General features: G+C 42.8%; 1 protein-coding gene across 1 annotated transcript; it reads left to right on the top strand.

Annotated features, from left to right (window-relative positions):
• Positions 1 to 1,088: 1,088 nt before the first annotated feature.
• On the top strand, positions 1,089 to 10,524 carry LOC114163543. Its single transcript, XM_028047847.1, has 2 exons — positions 1,089 to 1,340; positions 9,985 to 10,524. Exons 1-2 carry the CDS (start codon positions 1,089 to 1,091, stop codon positions 10,522 to 10,524), a joined length of 792 nt encoding a protein of 263 aa, XP_027903648.1.
• Positions 10,525 to 14,486: the final 3,962 nt, after the last annotated feature.

Below are 14,486 nucleotides of genomic sequence, written 5' to 3'. Positions count from 1 at the left end.
TGGCCCTCGGAAGCAATTTTATGGCCCTAGTGCCTTTGTAATTACTTGCTCTAGGAGCCTTTCTTTTGCATAATTGTTGAATCTTTAGATTCTGTTTTGGTTCTGGCATGGTTGTATGCCTAGGATTCCTTTCAAGTACTCCTCTAGATGACTGTAAAAGCGCATTCCTTGATTATGGTTTTTCTTCTATTAGCTTTGCTCTTCGTTATTATAAATATGAGATGTTTTATTTAGTAGATTAATCTATTTAAATGGGATGTCACATTTTTATGGTATCAAAGCCTTCGTTCCTTAGTTTTTGTGGGCTATGTGTTTGCTTAGCTTTCATTGTGCCCTTCTTGTCGTGTTTAGATGAGTTTCTAGCCTAACCAAGTTTCTAATGGTTCTTTCTGTGTGTCCAGTGTTATGGCACCCCATCGTATAGCTCCTCCTCCACCCCCACAAGGCGATGGGCAAGATCTGGTTAGGGCGATCGAGGCTATGGCTGCAGCCTTGACGCAATAGAGCAACGCCATGTTGCAACAACATGAGGCGGTTATGCAACGCCAAGAGGCCTCCCTTGAACAACAACACCTAGTGATGCAGCAGATGGAGGCTGCAAGGCAGGCTTCTGAGGTTGCCTAGAGGCAGCACATGGATGCTCTCCGCCAGTTTGGGGAGAATGCAGTTGGTGCTCCAATGTATGGTCCTCGTCCCCAACCTCCACCCCCTAAATGGAGTTTGGAAGATTTCTTGAAGCATCAACCCGTCAAGTTTGATGGCAAGACGAGTCCCGACCAGGCGGACCAATGGATGAAGGATATAGAGCGCATCTTCGATGCCAAGAGATGCCCCAATGAGAGCAGGCTTGCTTTCACTGTCTACATGCTCACAGGAGAGGCTAAGCATTGGTGGGCCAGCATGAGGCTAGTTATGGAAGAAAGGCAGGAGGAGATCACCTAGGAGGCCTTCAAGAGGAGGTTTTATCTGAGTACTTCCCAGACAATGTGAGATACGCAAAGGAGGTGGAATTCCTCCAGCTGACGCAGGGAAATAAGTCTGTAGCAAAGTATGCAGAGAGGTTCAAGCATCTGGGACGGTTCTATACCATGCCGCTCGATGAGGAGTGGCACTGCAAGAAGTTTGAGAATGGTCTTCGAGGAGACATTCGCTTGATGGTAGCCCCACTTTCCATCAAGGACTTCGCTGCCTTGGTGGAAAAGGCCAGGGTTATGGAGAGAATGAAAGTGGAGGTCGAGGCCCAACAGCAGCCACAACAGAGGGTTAGCAGACCATTTGAGTCCAGGCCGAGAGTTGAAGAGAAGAAGAAGCCTTATGCTAGGCCCCATCCACAGCCACAGGTGATGTGACCCCAACAAGCCCAAGCTCAAGTGCATCAACAAGCCCAAGCCTACATCAAGGCCCAATCACTAGAAGCATGATGAGAAAGATTCACATGGGCCTCTCACAAGATGATCAAGTCAATCATGGGCTTTTTACATTATTCACGTGGGCTAAAGAAATCTCTAAAATATGAGATTATGCATGAAGGAAGTAGTATAGATTTAAATTGGGCCATTGTTTAGGCCTTGTTTTTCTAGAATAATAAGTCAAACATTGTGTAGTTAAATTGATAAAATTGGGCTTGACAAAGCCCAATAGGAGATTTGGCCATGAGCTACCAAAGGTCAAAGGTGGACTAAGTGGAAGTCAACATTCCTTCCTACACCTCATGGATCATGCATACCATGGAGCCAAGTCCACACTCCACCCATGTGCCTCCTTCATCCAAGGGCTAAGAGAGTGTCTTCTTTTCCAAGTCTTCATCCAAAGGCTAGGAAGATGCCTCCTTCTCCAAGCCACCATCCAAGGGTGATGATTAAAGCTTCTCCTCCAAGTTTGATCTAAGGGCCAAGAATTAGTCTAGCTTTTAGGCTCACATATAAAAGCCAAAAGTAGACCATTTGTACATTTTAACTCTTGAAATTTCTAATAGAATGTTTGTGTTGAGATCACTCCACACTTCTATTATTTTGAGAGCACACATGGCTAACCTTCTCCTTCATCTCCTCTAGCCACCTTCCATACCATAGCTTCACTTCTACTCTTCATCTTCACCAAAAACCTCCATTGCCTAGAGCTCTTCTTGCTCTTATCTTCATTTCCGCTGCATTTCATCTTCTTTTTGGTGTCTTCCATTGCCAAGGACGTCCATCAATTGGTATCTAGAGCCATCCAAGCCTTTGGTTCATCCATCCTCTTGGTTTGGATAAGGTTCTTGGTCCATACTTGTCTCTTGTTTCAATTTCCGTTTTGTCTCTCTTCTCCACTGTTTTCTTCACTTTTGCTGCTGTTTTTTTCATGTTTTTTATGCTCTCCACCGTTTGACATTGAGGCTACATGAATCTCCATTGATTCATCTTGTAGTACTCCTTGCTTCATTGGTGCAAATCTGTTTTTAGGTTCCATTTTCGTTTTCCAGCACTTGTTCTTTTCTTCCTTGCTGCTTTTCTTCATTTTAATCGGTGCATCTTTCAATTTTCAGTTCCTTATATTGTGTTTTGTCTTAAGTCATGTTTTAGCACTTTAATTCATCTTAATTTTCGTTCATATGGCTGAATTCTGCACTTGCTTGATGAGAACCAAGTCCTACATCACACAAAATGAGCTATGAACTTCAAGTGATGCTTGTGGATGTGTAAGGCAATGGTCTCACTGTTTTTCGTCCATTTCACTGATTGGATTATGCTTTTGAGTGTTTAAGATGTTCTTCTATGATTCATACTTGATTTTAGATCATAATCAAGTTCATTCATCTTGAATTTTCATAGAACATCTTACAATTTTCGTGAGCAATTATGCTCCAGTCTGTTTTTCCAGATTTCACTGCACGCACACTTACTGTTTGAGATTTTTCATGACTCACTGCCTGGTCCAAATTTTAATCTGAATTTTTCCTCATTTAGCTAACATCCAGACGAAACATACAAAAAAAGAATCATTCAAAAATGTTGAGTACAAAAAAAATGAAAAATCGGCGACATTCAGGAAAATTTTCACGTTTTCTGGCGCAGTGGTCTCAGGAATTTTATGTTTTACTGCTGTTTTGTGCGATTTGTGGTGCTTTTAAGTGCTCTTTGTTATACTAATTGATTCCTTGATTGTGTACTCTATATTGGCTTGAGTTTGCCTTCAATAGAAGTGGAATTTATTCCCTCAATTTGGCACAAAATTGCAATGAGTACAGTGGCTGTTTTTGAGCACTTTTTCTTCACTATTTTCAGTTTTTTTTCATCTATTCTAGTGCATTTCTAGGTTCCTTTTTGTGGTGCTTGCCTTTCTTTCCAGCCTTTAATTTCTTGCTTGTCACTTCTTGAATCTCCTTCTAGTCATGTTTCATTTCAATTCTCTTTTGGTTTAACATTTCTAATTAGCTTTTCTTGCTTTCTCCTTTGTTTGGGTTCATATACTTGACTCTTGGTTATTGGTTGTGATTGATGATGCTATGAAGTTTAGAATGGTTTCTATGATTTGGTAGCATCTTAGGTGGTGGATATTGAAGTAGAATTTTAGCTTGTGTGCTTATCCTTTTCCTCACCTATTGAGAGTTTTGGACCTATTCATTTGAGAGAGTGTGTGCTAACTCCATTGCTTGGTATAGTTTTCTTGCTGTTTTGTTTTTTGGTGCAGGTTTGGTGGTTGTTTTGGCCTTAAAACCAAGGCTATAGTTGCTGTTTTGCACTTCATTTTGGTGGCTTAAGGTGCTTACAAGTGCCGTACTTGGTGGTGGTCTTTGTTCAAATCAAAAGGAGGCTACAAGCCAAGCTCTTGGCTCTTGATTTTGTGCAAATTGGCAGCACTTTGGCAGCACATTTGGAGTTGCATTGTTTCTTATTTTTGGCTTTATTTCTTTGTACTTTGTACTTCTTTTGGGCACATCTTATTTGGTACCATTTTGAAGCCTCCTTGGTTGTGAAATTGCATCTTTTGAGTATCAAAATTTGAGATATTAAGTGGCTTGAGGTTGCTTCATTTTGAGTACCAAATTAGTGAACCAAAAATGCTTTCAAATTCCCTTGTATCCATGGCCTACTTAGGTGTCTTGGGGAACCAAAGGTGTTCAATCCCATCTCCTAAGTAGAACCTTTTTTTCATATTCTAGTGCAACGTTTTAGTAAGTGAGTGTGTTGAAAGTTCTAAGTGCTTTCTCACCTTGCTTTTAGGCCGCATAGTTAGACGCTTAGTGGTTTAAATTTGTGAGACCAAAGTCTCTAAAATTTTTGCCATTTAGGAGTTCGTTTTTAGTGTTAGTCTTTTATTCTCTTTGAGTCTTGTTTGTGTTTGTTAGTGCTTAGTGTCTCAAGTGATTTTATTTACTTAGCCTTAAACAATTGTGTGATCTTTGAAACCTTTTGCAAGTACATCTTGGCAAGGATTGGCCTTGGTACTTAAGAAGTCTTTTAGACTCACCTCACCTAACCTGGAGGTCTACTTGTGCTTGGTTTCTTCTTTCACTATTTTGTTAAAGTTCTAAGTTCTTTCAATCACCATGAGCACTAGAAAGGCTACTCGTGCTAGTACCCAACATCAACAACATGATGAAAACAACATCCACACAAGTGGTGATGAGGAGGTTGAGGTTGATCCTAGAGTCCTAAATAATCTCTCTCAAGAGGTTAGGGACCTTAAAATTTAAATGGCTTCCATGCAAGCCAATCTTCAATTAATTGCCAATCAACTTACCCCTCCCAACCATAATACCCGTGCCTCTCATAGGCCTTCTCGTGCCCCTTCAAGGCATGAGTATGATTTTGAAGAGGAGGAAGATGAGCGCATTAACCTTAGACAATCGCCTCGTGTACGAAGGCAAAGGCGCATACCTCCTCACCCAAAGGAAGTCAAAATTGATTTGCCTCATTTCTATGGAAAGGATAATGTTGAGGTTTTTCTTGATTGGGTTGCCAAAGTAGAACAATTGTTTGAGAGTCATGTTGTGGAGGAAGAAAGGCGTGTGTCTCTAGCTACTCTTAGCTTTCAAGGGCATGCTCTTAATTGGTGGACTTCCTTAGTCCTCCAAAGAAGGAGAAAAGGGCTACATGATATTGAGTATTGGAATGATCTTAAGGAAGCCCTTCATGCCCGCCATGTTCCCTCCTACTACAAAAGGGAGCTCTTGGACAAGCTCCAAAGGCTCCAACAAAGATCTATGTCTATAGAAGAGTATAGACAAAAGATGGAGCTCTACATCATGAGAGCAGGAATTGAAGAAGAAGAGGAACTTACCATTGCTAGGTTCTTAAGTGGACTCAATTACAACATAAGAGATAAAGTTGAGTTGCTCCCTTACCGTAATTTTAATGATCTTGTTCAAATGAGCATCAAGGTGGAGCAACAACTTTTGAGACGTCCTTCTCGCAAGGATTCTCCCTCTTTTTCGAAAAGTGATTTTCAAAAGAAAGATTTTTCAAAAGAAAAAGAGTCCACTCATAAGAGCCTTACAAAGGTAAGTGACAAGGGTGAATCCTCCACCAACAAAAGAGGTAGTGACATTAAATGTTTCAAGTGTCTAGGTAGAGGTCATGTGGTCGCTCAATGCCCTACTAAACGCACCATTATGCTTAAGGGCAAAGACCTCTACACTAGCCAAGAGGAGTCATCTTCAAGTGACTCCGACACTTCTCATTCTAGTGATTCTCAAGAACATTCATATCCAAATGAAGGGAAACTTTTGATGATTAGGAGGCTTCTCAATAACCAACCTAGCATTCCTCTCAATGATCAAAGAGAAAATATTTTCCACACAAGATGTGAGGTTTTGAAAAACACTTGTTCTTTGATCATTGATAGTGGGTCTTGTTGCAATTGTTGTAGCACAAGATTGGTTGAGAAGTTGAATTTGACTTTGTTACCCCATCCCAAACCTTACAAACTTCATTGGCTTAATGAAGATGGGGATCTCAAAGTTGAACATCAAGTAAAAGTCAAGTTCTCCATTGGGAAATTTAAAGATAAAGTTTTATGTGATGTAATCCCAATGGAAGCTTGCCATATTCTCTTGGGGAGGCCTTGGCAATTTGATCATAAAACCTTACACAATGGCCACACTAATGAGATCACCCTCCAACATCATTCAAAAACTTTTGTGTTGCATCCCCTCAATCCTAGCCAAGTTGCTAGTGATCAAGTTCAAATGCGAGCTAGGAGAGAGGAAGAGAGTTCCAAGAACTCTAATGCTTCTAAAGATTCTAAGGACAAGACAAAGGTAGAGGAAGTTTCTTCTTCTAAGAATGTTGCTCATGAAGTTCTTTTAACTCATAAAACTCTTTTGCACACTCTTCATAATGAGCAACCTCCCTTCCTCTTACTTTGTCAAGCAATCCTTACTTGTCTTGAACATCCTTCTCTTAAGGATCTACCTCCTTCCATTCGTGCTCTCCTTCATGAATTTAAAGATATTTTTCCAAAGGATGGCCCTCATAGTCTCCCACCTTTTAGAGGGATTGAGCACCAAATTGATTTTGTCCCAAGGGCAAGTGTTCCTAATAGACCCGCCTATAGGACAAATCCAATTGAGACCAAGGAGATAGAAACTCAAGTGAATGAGTTGCTAGACAAGGGATGGGTTCAAAAAAGTTTAAGTCCTTGTGTTGTGCCTGTGTTGTTGGTGCCCAAGAAAGATGGAAAGTGGCGTATGTGCTGTGATTGTAGGGCTATCAACAACATCACCATAAAATATAGGCACCCAATCCCAAGACTAGATGATATGTTGGATGAATTACATGGAGCACAAATATTTTCAAAAATAGACCTCAAAAGTGGTTATCACCAAATTCGTATAGGTGATGAGTGGAAAACTGCTTTCAAAACAAAATTTGGTCTATATGAATGGTTAGTCATGCCCTTTGGCCTAACCAATGCTCCTAGTACATTCATGCGCCTAATGAATCATGTCTTGCGAGATTGTATCGGCAAGTTTGTTGTTGTCTATTTTAATGACATCTTGGTGTATAGTACAAGCTTTAAGCTTCATGCGGGTCATCTTAGAGTTGTGTTATCTCTTCTCTGAGACCACCAACTTTATGCTAACATTGACAAGTGCACTTTCTGTGTAGAGAGTGTCATCTTTTTGGGATTTGTGGTCAATAAGAGTGGGGTGCATATTGACCCTGCAAAAATCAAAGCCATCCAAGAATGGCATGTGCCAAAGAATGTTGGGGACATTAGAAGTTTTCATGGATTAGCAAGTTTTTATAGAAGATTTGTCCCCAACTTCTCCACCATTGCTTCACCCCTCAATGAACTTGTTAAGAAAGACATATCTTTTGAGTGGGGTGAAAGACAACAAAAGGCTTTTGATGATATTAAGACTAGGCTCACCCAAGCTCCCATTCTTGCTCTTCCAAACTTTGAGAAAACTTTTGAGCTAGAATGTGATGCTTCTAGGGTGGGAATAGGTCCGGTTTTGTTACAAGAAGGCCATCCAATTGCCTATTTTAGTGAAAAACTAAATGGTCCTTCTCGTAACTATCCCACCTATGACAAAGAGCTATATGCTCTTGTGCGAGCTCTTCATACTTGGGAACATTATCTTGTGACAAAAGAGTTTATTATCCATAGTGATCATGAAACTCTCAAGTATTTGAAGAGCCAACACAAATTGAATAAAAGGCATGCAAAGTGGGTTGAGTACTTGGAACAATTCCCTTATGTTATCAAGTACAAGAAAGGGAAAGCTAATGTGGTGGCTGATGCACTATCAAGCTTGGGTCCCAAATTCTTGGATTTGACAACATATGTGAATTGTATATTCATGATCCCTTCTTTTCTACCATTTATCATGATTGTCTCACTAAGTTCCAAGGCGGCTTTTATCTCTCAAATGGATATCTTTTCAAAGAAGGCTGCCTATGTATTCCTCTAGGTTCTCATAGAAAACTTTTGATCAAAGAAATGCATGAGGGGGGACTTATGGGTCACTTTGGGGTCGCCAAAACTTTGGCCATGCTTAAAGAAAAATTCTTTTGGCCCCATATGAAAAGGGAAATACAAAACCATTGCGCTAGTTGTTTGAATTGTTTGCATGCTAAGTCTAGCGCAATGCCTGCAGGGATGTATACTCCTTTGCCTGTTGCTTCCACCCCTTGGGAGGATATAAGTATGGATTTTGTCCTAGGGCTTCCAAGGACTTCTAGGGGTGTTGACTCTATATTTGTGGTAGTGGACCGTTTTTCTAAAATGGCACATTTTATACCATGCCACAAAGTAGATGATGCTAGCAACATAGCAAGGTTGTTCTTTAGAGAAGTGGTTCGCCTCCATGGTTTACCCAAAACAATTGTGTCCGATAGGGATGCTAAATTCCTAAGCCATTTTTGGAGGACCTTGTGGTCTAGGCTAGGAACAAAACTTTCTTTTTCTACCTCTTGTCACCCACAAACTGATGGGCAAACCGAGGTAGTCAATAGATCCCTTTCCACATTGCTTAGGGTTTTGCTTAAGGGGAATCATAAATCTTGGGATGAGTATCTTCCCCACATTGAATTTGCTTACAATAGAGTGGTCCATAGCACCACCAAACTCTCACCCTTTGAGGTAGTTTATTGTTTTAACCCTCTCACACCATTGGACTTATTACCTCTTCCAACTTCTTTTGATTTTGTTCATAAAGAAGGGGTTTCTAAGTCCAAGTTCATAAAATATTTTCATGAGAAGGTTAAACACCAAATTCAAGCCCAAGTTGAAAAGATTGCTCATTCTAAAAACAAGGGCAAGAGAGTTCGGTCTTTTAATGAAGGAGATTTAGTTTGGTTGCACTTAAGGAAGGAAAGATTTCCTAATATAAGAAAATCCAAACTTAGTCCCCGAGGTGATGGTCCATTCCAAATCATCAAGAAGATCAATAATAATGCTTATCAATTGGATCTTCCTCCAGAATATGGTGTGCATCCTACTTTCAACATTACTGATTTGGTTCCTTTTGTAGGTATTTTCGATGAAGAGGGTGACCACCAAGATTTGAGGGCAAATCCTCTTCAAGGGGGAAGGGATGATGTGACCCCAACAAGCCCAAGCTCAAGTGCATCAACAAGCCCAAGCCCACATCAAGGCCCAATCACTAGAAGCATGATGAGAAAGATTCACATGGGCCTCTCACAAGATGATCAAGTCAATCATGGGTTTTTTACATTATTCACATGGGCTAAAGAAATCTCTAAAATATGAGATTATGCATGAAGGAAGTAGTATAGATTTAAATTGGGCCATTGTTTAGGCCTTGTTTTTCTAGAATAATAAGTCAAACATTGTGTAGTTAAATTGATAAAATTGGGCTTGACAAAGCCCAATAGGAGATTTGATGAGCTACCAAAGGTCAAAGGTGGACTAAGTGGAAGTCAACATTCCTTCCTACACCTCATGGATCATGCATACCATGGAGCCAAGTCCACACTCCACCCATGTGCCTCCTTCATCCAAGGGCTAAGAGAGTGTCTTCTTTTCCAAGTCTTCATCCAAAGGCTAGGAAGATCCTCCTTCTCCAAGCCACCATCCAAGGGTGATGATTAAAGCTTCTCCTCCAAGTTTGATCTAAGGGCCAATAATTAGTCTAGCTTTTAGGCTCACATATAAAAGCCAAAAGTAGACCATTTGTACATTTTAACTCTTGAAATTTCTAATAGAATGTTTGTGTTGAGATCACTCCACTCTTCTATTATTTTGATAGCACACATGGCTAACCTTCTCCTTCATCTTCTCTAGCCACCTTTCATACCATAGCTTCACTTCTACTCTTCATCTTCACCAAAAACCTCCATTGCCTAGAGCTCTTTTTGCTCTTATCTTCATTTCCGCTGCATTTCATCTTCTTTTTGGTGTCTTCCATGGATCTTCTTCCTCTCCTACACCAAGGACGTCCATCAACAGGGGTCTAGAGGCTTTTCTTCCCCGCGCAGCAGGATCCAGTGCCATCATTGTGGAGGACCGCATGTGAAGAGTTTTTGCCCGCAGCTTTCCGGGTTCCGCAGGTGCAACCATTGTGGCAGGGAGGGCCACTTTGGCAAGGATTGTCCTACTTTGAGGAGGGCAGTGGCACGACCTTCATCACATACTCCGATCCAGACTCAACAAAGGAGGGGAGGCGGTAGGCCTCAAGCTACAGGCAGGGTTTATGTGATGACTAGGTTAGAGGCAGCGGGTGCAGGTAACCTCGTCATTGGTTGTTGTGTCATTTTTGTCAAGGCTTGTTGTGTTCTTTTTGATTCTGGAGCGACACACTCTTTTGTGTCAGAGTCGTGTGTGCGGGAGTTGGGTTTACCGGTGTATAAACTACAGTTTGATCTCGTGGTATATACTCTGGCATCTAGGTTGGTTAGGACTTCTACTGTGTGTGCTAGATGTCCAGTTGAGGTAGAAGGACGTGTATACAAAGTCAATCTTATATGCCTCACTCTACAAGGGCTAGATGTGATCTTGGGGATGGATTGGCTCTCCGCCAATCGCGTTCTCATCGACTGCAGAGAGAAGAAGTTGTTGTTCTCCAACTCATAGGAGCCTAAGTTGTTGTCTTCCCATGGGGTTATGAAGGAAATCCAGGACGGTGCGCAGTGCTATATGATCTTTGCTAGGATGGAGGTTGAGAAGGAAGAAAGGATAAGAATGATACCGGTGGTCAGGGAATTTGAAGATGTGTTCCCTGAAGAGGTACCAAGTTTACTTTCAAAGAGAGAGGTCGAGTTCTCCATAGACTTGGTACCAAGAGCGAGCCCCATGTCGATAGCCCCTTATCTGATGGCTCTTGCGGAGTTGGCGGAGCTAAAGAAGCAAATAGAGGAATTGCTTGAGAAGCAGTTTATACGGCCACGTGCATCGCCGTGGGGAGCGCCAGTTTTGTTGGTAAAGAAGAAAGATGGCGGCTCGAGATTGTATGTGGATTACAGGCAACTGAATAAGCTGACTATCAAAAACAAGTATCCCTTGCCAAGAATAGATGATTTGATGGATCAACTACATGGGGGCGTCGGTGTTCTCCAAGATTGACCTCCGGTCGGGTTATCACCAGATTCTGGTGAAAGCAGAGGATGTGGAGAAGACTGCTTTTAGATCCAAGTATGGGCACTACGAGTATGTGGTTATGTCGTTTGGTGTGACCAATGCTCCAGCCTTGTTCATGGATTATATGAACAGGATCTTCCGCTCATTTCTAGATAAGTTTGTCGTGGTCTTTATAGATGACATACTCATCTACTCCAGGACACATGAGGAGCATGCCGAGCATCTGAGGATAGTGCTTGGTATCTTGAGGGAGAAGTAGTTGTTTGCCAAGTTGTCGAAGTGTGACTTCTGGATGAGAGAGGTGCAGTTCTTGGGGCACATAATATCAGCTCAAGGTATAGCTGTGGATCCAGCTAAGGTGGAGGTTGTGGTACAATAGGAGTGTCCCAAGTCAGTGACGAAGATTCAGAGTTTCGTGAGTCTAGCTAGCTACTACAGGAGGTTTATAGAGGGGTTCTCCAAGATAGTGGCACCCCTGACAAAGCTAACTAGGAAGGACCAACCGTTTGCATGGACTGATAGGTGTGAAGATAGCTTTAGGTAGCTTAAGCAGAGGTTGACGAGTGCTCCAGTTTTGATCATTCCAGATGTGAGCAAACCCTTCGAGGTTTACTGTGATGCCTCTCATCAGGGTCTGGGTTGCGTCTTGATGCAAGAAAGGAAGGTGGTGGCTTATGCTTCTAGGCAGTTGAAGGTTCATGAGAAGAACTACCCCACTCATGACCTAGAACTAGCGGCAGTGGTCTTTGCTTTGAAAATCTGAGGCACTACCTGTATGGTGTGCAGTTCCGTGTGTTTAGTGACCACAAGAGCTTGAAGTACCTCTTTGATCAAAAAGAGTTGAATATGAGGCAGAGGCGGTGGATAAAATTCTTGAAGGACTACGACTTTGAGGTTCTCTACCACCTAGGGAAGGCGAATGTGATGGCAGACGCACTGAGTAGGAAGACAATGCATGTGGCTCACTTGATGATAAAAGAGATGGAGTTGCTTCAGAGCTTCAGAGACATGAAGCTACAGTTTGAGTTGGAGCCAGAATTCATTAGGTGTAGCACCTTGGTTATATCTAGTGACTTCCTGAGCTTGATCAAGGAAAGGCAAGCAAGGGATGTTAGTCTACAGAAGGTGAAAGAGCTGCTGGGATCAGATTAGGCCAAGGAGTTTACCTTGGGTAGTGATGGTGTGTTGAGGTTCAGAGGAAGAGTCTGTGTGCCAGATGATGCTGAGATGAGGAGATTGGTTCTTAAGGAGGGACACAAGAGTCGTCTTAGTCTGCATCTTGGCATGACTAAGATGTACCAAGACCTCAAGGAGAACTTTTGGTGGCAAGGCATGAAAAAGGAAGTTGCACAGTTCGTATCGGCCTGTTTGACTTGTCAAAAGGCTAAGGTGGAGCATCAGAAACCTGGTGGAATGCTCCAACCCTTGGATATTTCGGTGTGGAAGTGGGATAGCATAGTTATGGATTTTGTTACCTACTTGCCTTGCACCGTGAGAGCACATGATGCTATATGGGTGGTGGTGGACCGGTTGACGAAGATTGCTCACTTTTTGGCAGTGAATCTCAGAATGTCTATGGCCAAATTGGCCCAGCTCTACATCCGAGAGATAGTGAGACTTCATGGGGTGCCCAGTAGCATAGTGTCTGATAGAGACCCCCGGTTCACTTCGAGGTTCTGGCAGACGCTACAGGAGGCTATGGGTAGCAGGCTGAGGATGAGTTCTGCCTATCATCCTCAAACGGATGGCCTATCAGAGAGGGTGATTTAGTCCTTGGAGGACTTGTTGAGGACATGTATCTTGGACCACCTTGGCAATTGGGATGAGGTGTTACCGCTGGTGGAGTTCGCCTATAACAATAGTTACCAAGCGAGTATAGGAATGGCGCCTTATGAGGCTTTATATGGGAGGAGGTGTAGGACTCCCTTATGTTGGTACTAGGATGGTGAATCGGTTTTGGTGGTACCTGAGTTGTTGCAACAGACCACAGAGAAGGTGCAATTAATGAAAGACGGGTTGCAAGCATCTCAGAGTCGGCATAAAGCGTATGCAGACTGGAGGAGAAGACCCTTAGAGTTTGAGGCTGGAGAACATGTGTTCTTGAGGGTGACCCAAACCACTGGTGTGGGGAGGGCTATCCGCTCAAGGAAGCTGTCTCCTAAGTTCTTGGGTCCTTATCAGATCTTGAGAAAGATAGGGCCTGTGGCTTATGAAATAGCATTGCCACCCTAGTTGGCTAATCTCCACCCAGTTTTCCATGTCTCCCAACTGAGAAAGTATGTGTTTGACCCGTCACATGTGTTGGAGGCGGAGGATGTGCAAGTCAGGGAAGATCTCCGAGTAGAAGTACAACCAGTTGCTATAGAGGACCGCCAAGTTAAAGAGCAAAAGGGAAGAGCCACTAGTCTTGTTAAGGTCATCTAGGACCTGAGGATAGGCGACTCTACCTGGGAGCTAGAGGAGGACATGAGGAATTCATACCCACATCTTTTCTGGTAAGTCTTATTTTTCAGGGACGAAAAATTTTGTTGTTGGGGAGATTGTGAGCCCCCTTTTTCCAGCTTATATTTTTGATTGGGCCTGGTCTTTTCGTAGGCCCAAGGCCAGCCCAAAAAGGGACCCCAAGACCCCTTCCAGCTACTCACAGTTCCACTTGTCTCTTTTTTCAGAAGTTGTCTCCCTCTCTCAAACCCCCAAGACTCAAGATAGAGCTCTGCTAGGGCACATAGATTGTTTCATCTTCGAGCTAGATACAGCGGTTCTGTCTCCAAGTAAGTTACTCTTCAAGGCTGCCATAGCCTTCCTTTCCCTTTCTAGTTGGGTGCTTTAGTTACGTTAGAGTTCATCTTCTTATACTCGTTTTGGGTCCTAGGGTTTCTATTTCAGCTCACTATCTTAGCTCGTGAAGCTGTTGTGCCTGGGTTACATTCTTTGTGTTACTGCTCCTTTGTCTTGTGCCTAAAAAGGTAAGGGAAGCTAGTATTTTAACTATTTAAAGTATTTCTCCTTGTTTTTGGTTTGTTGAATGCTTTTGGATGCTGAATGATGTTTTGGATGGTATGAAAACTGTCTTGCTTGCATTTTGTATGTTCTCTTAAGTATGTGTTCCTGCTACATGCGCGAAACAGTGGCGAGTACTGTCATTCTCACCTAAGCGAGCTCGTCTCGCCTAGGCGAGAGTGTTTGAGACTCGCCCAGGTTCTGCTCGAGTGTCTCGCTCAGGCAGAGGGCTCCTGCTTTGAGCGATGCATCGTCTCGTTCAGGCGAGAGTGACTCGCCCAAGCGAGTTCTCGAGGAAAACCTGATGTACTATGCTCGCATTCTCGTCCAGGAAAGGGATGTACGTTTTGGGCGATGGGCGGTCTCGCTTAGGCGAGGTGGGTCTGCTTAGGCGAGGTGGGTCTGCTTAGGCGAGGATTCACGGTGTGCTCACAGTGCTTCTATTTCAAGTCTCGCTC

The sequence above is a fragment of the Vigna unguiculata genome, chromosome 9 (assembly GCF_004118075.2).
Source record: "Vigna unguiculata cultivar IT97K-499-35 chromosome 9, ASM411807v1, whole genome shotgun sequence".
NCBI classification, from domain to species: domain Eukaryota; kingdom Viridiplantae; phylum Streptophyta; class Magnoliopsida; order Fabales; family Fabaceae; genus Vigna; species Vigna unguiculata.
Note: the sequence above shows the minus strand (reverse complement) of the source record. Positions and strands in the feature narration are given on the sequence as shown.

Coding starts and splice junctions, on each gene's coding strand:
- LOC114163543 (XM_028047847.1), top strand. CDS start 1,089: ATGCCGCTCGATGAGGAGTGGCACTGCAAGAAGTTTGAGAATGGTCTT. Junction 1,341..9,984: donor GGCCCCATCCACAGCCACAG/GTGATGTGACCC, acceptor TTTTGCCCGCAG/CTTTCCGGGTTCCGCAGGTG.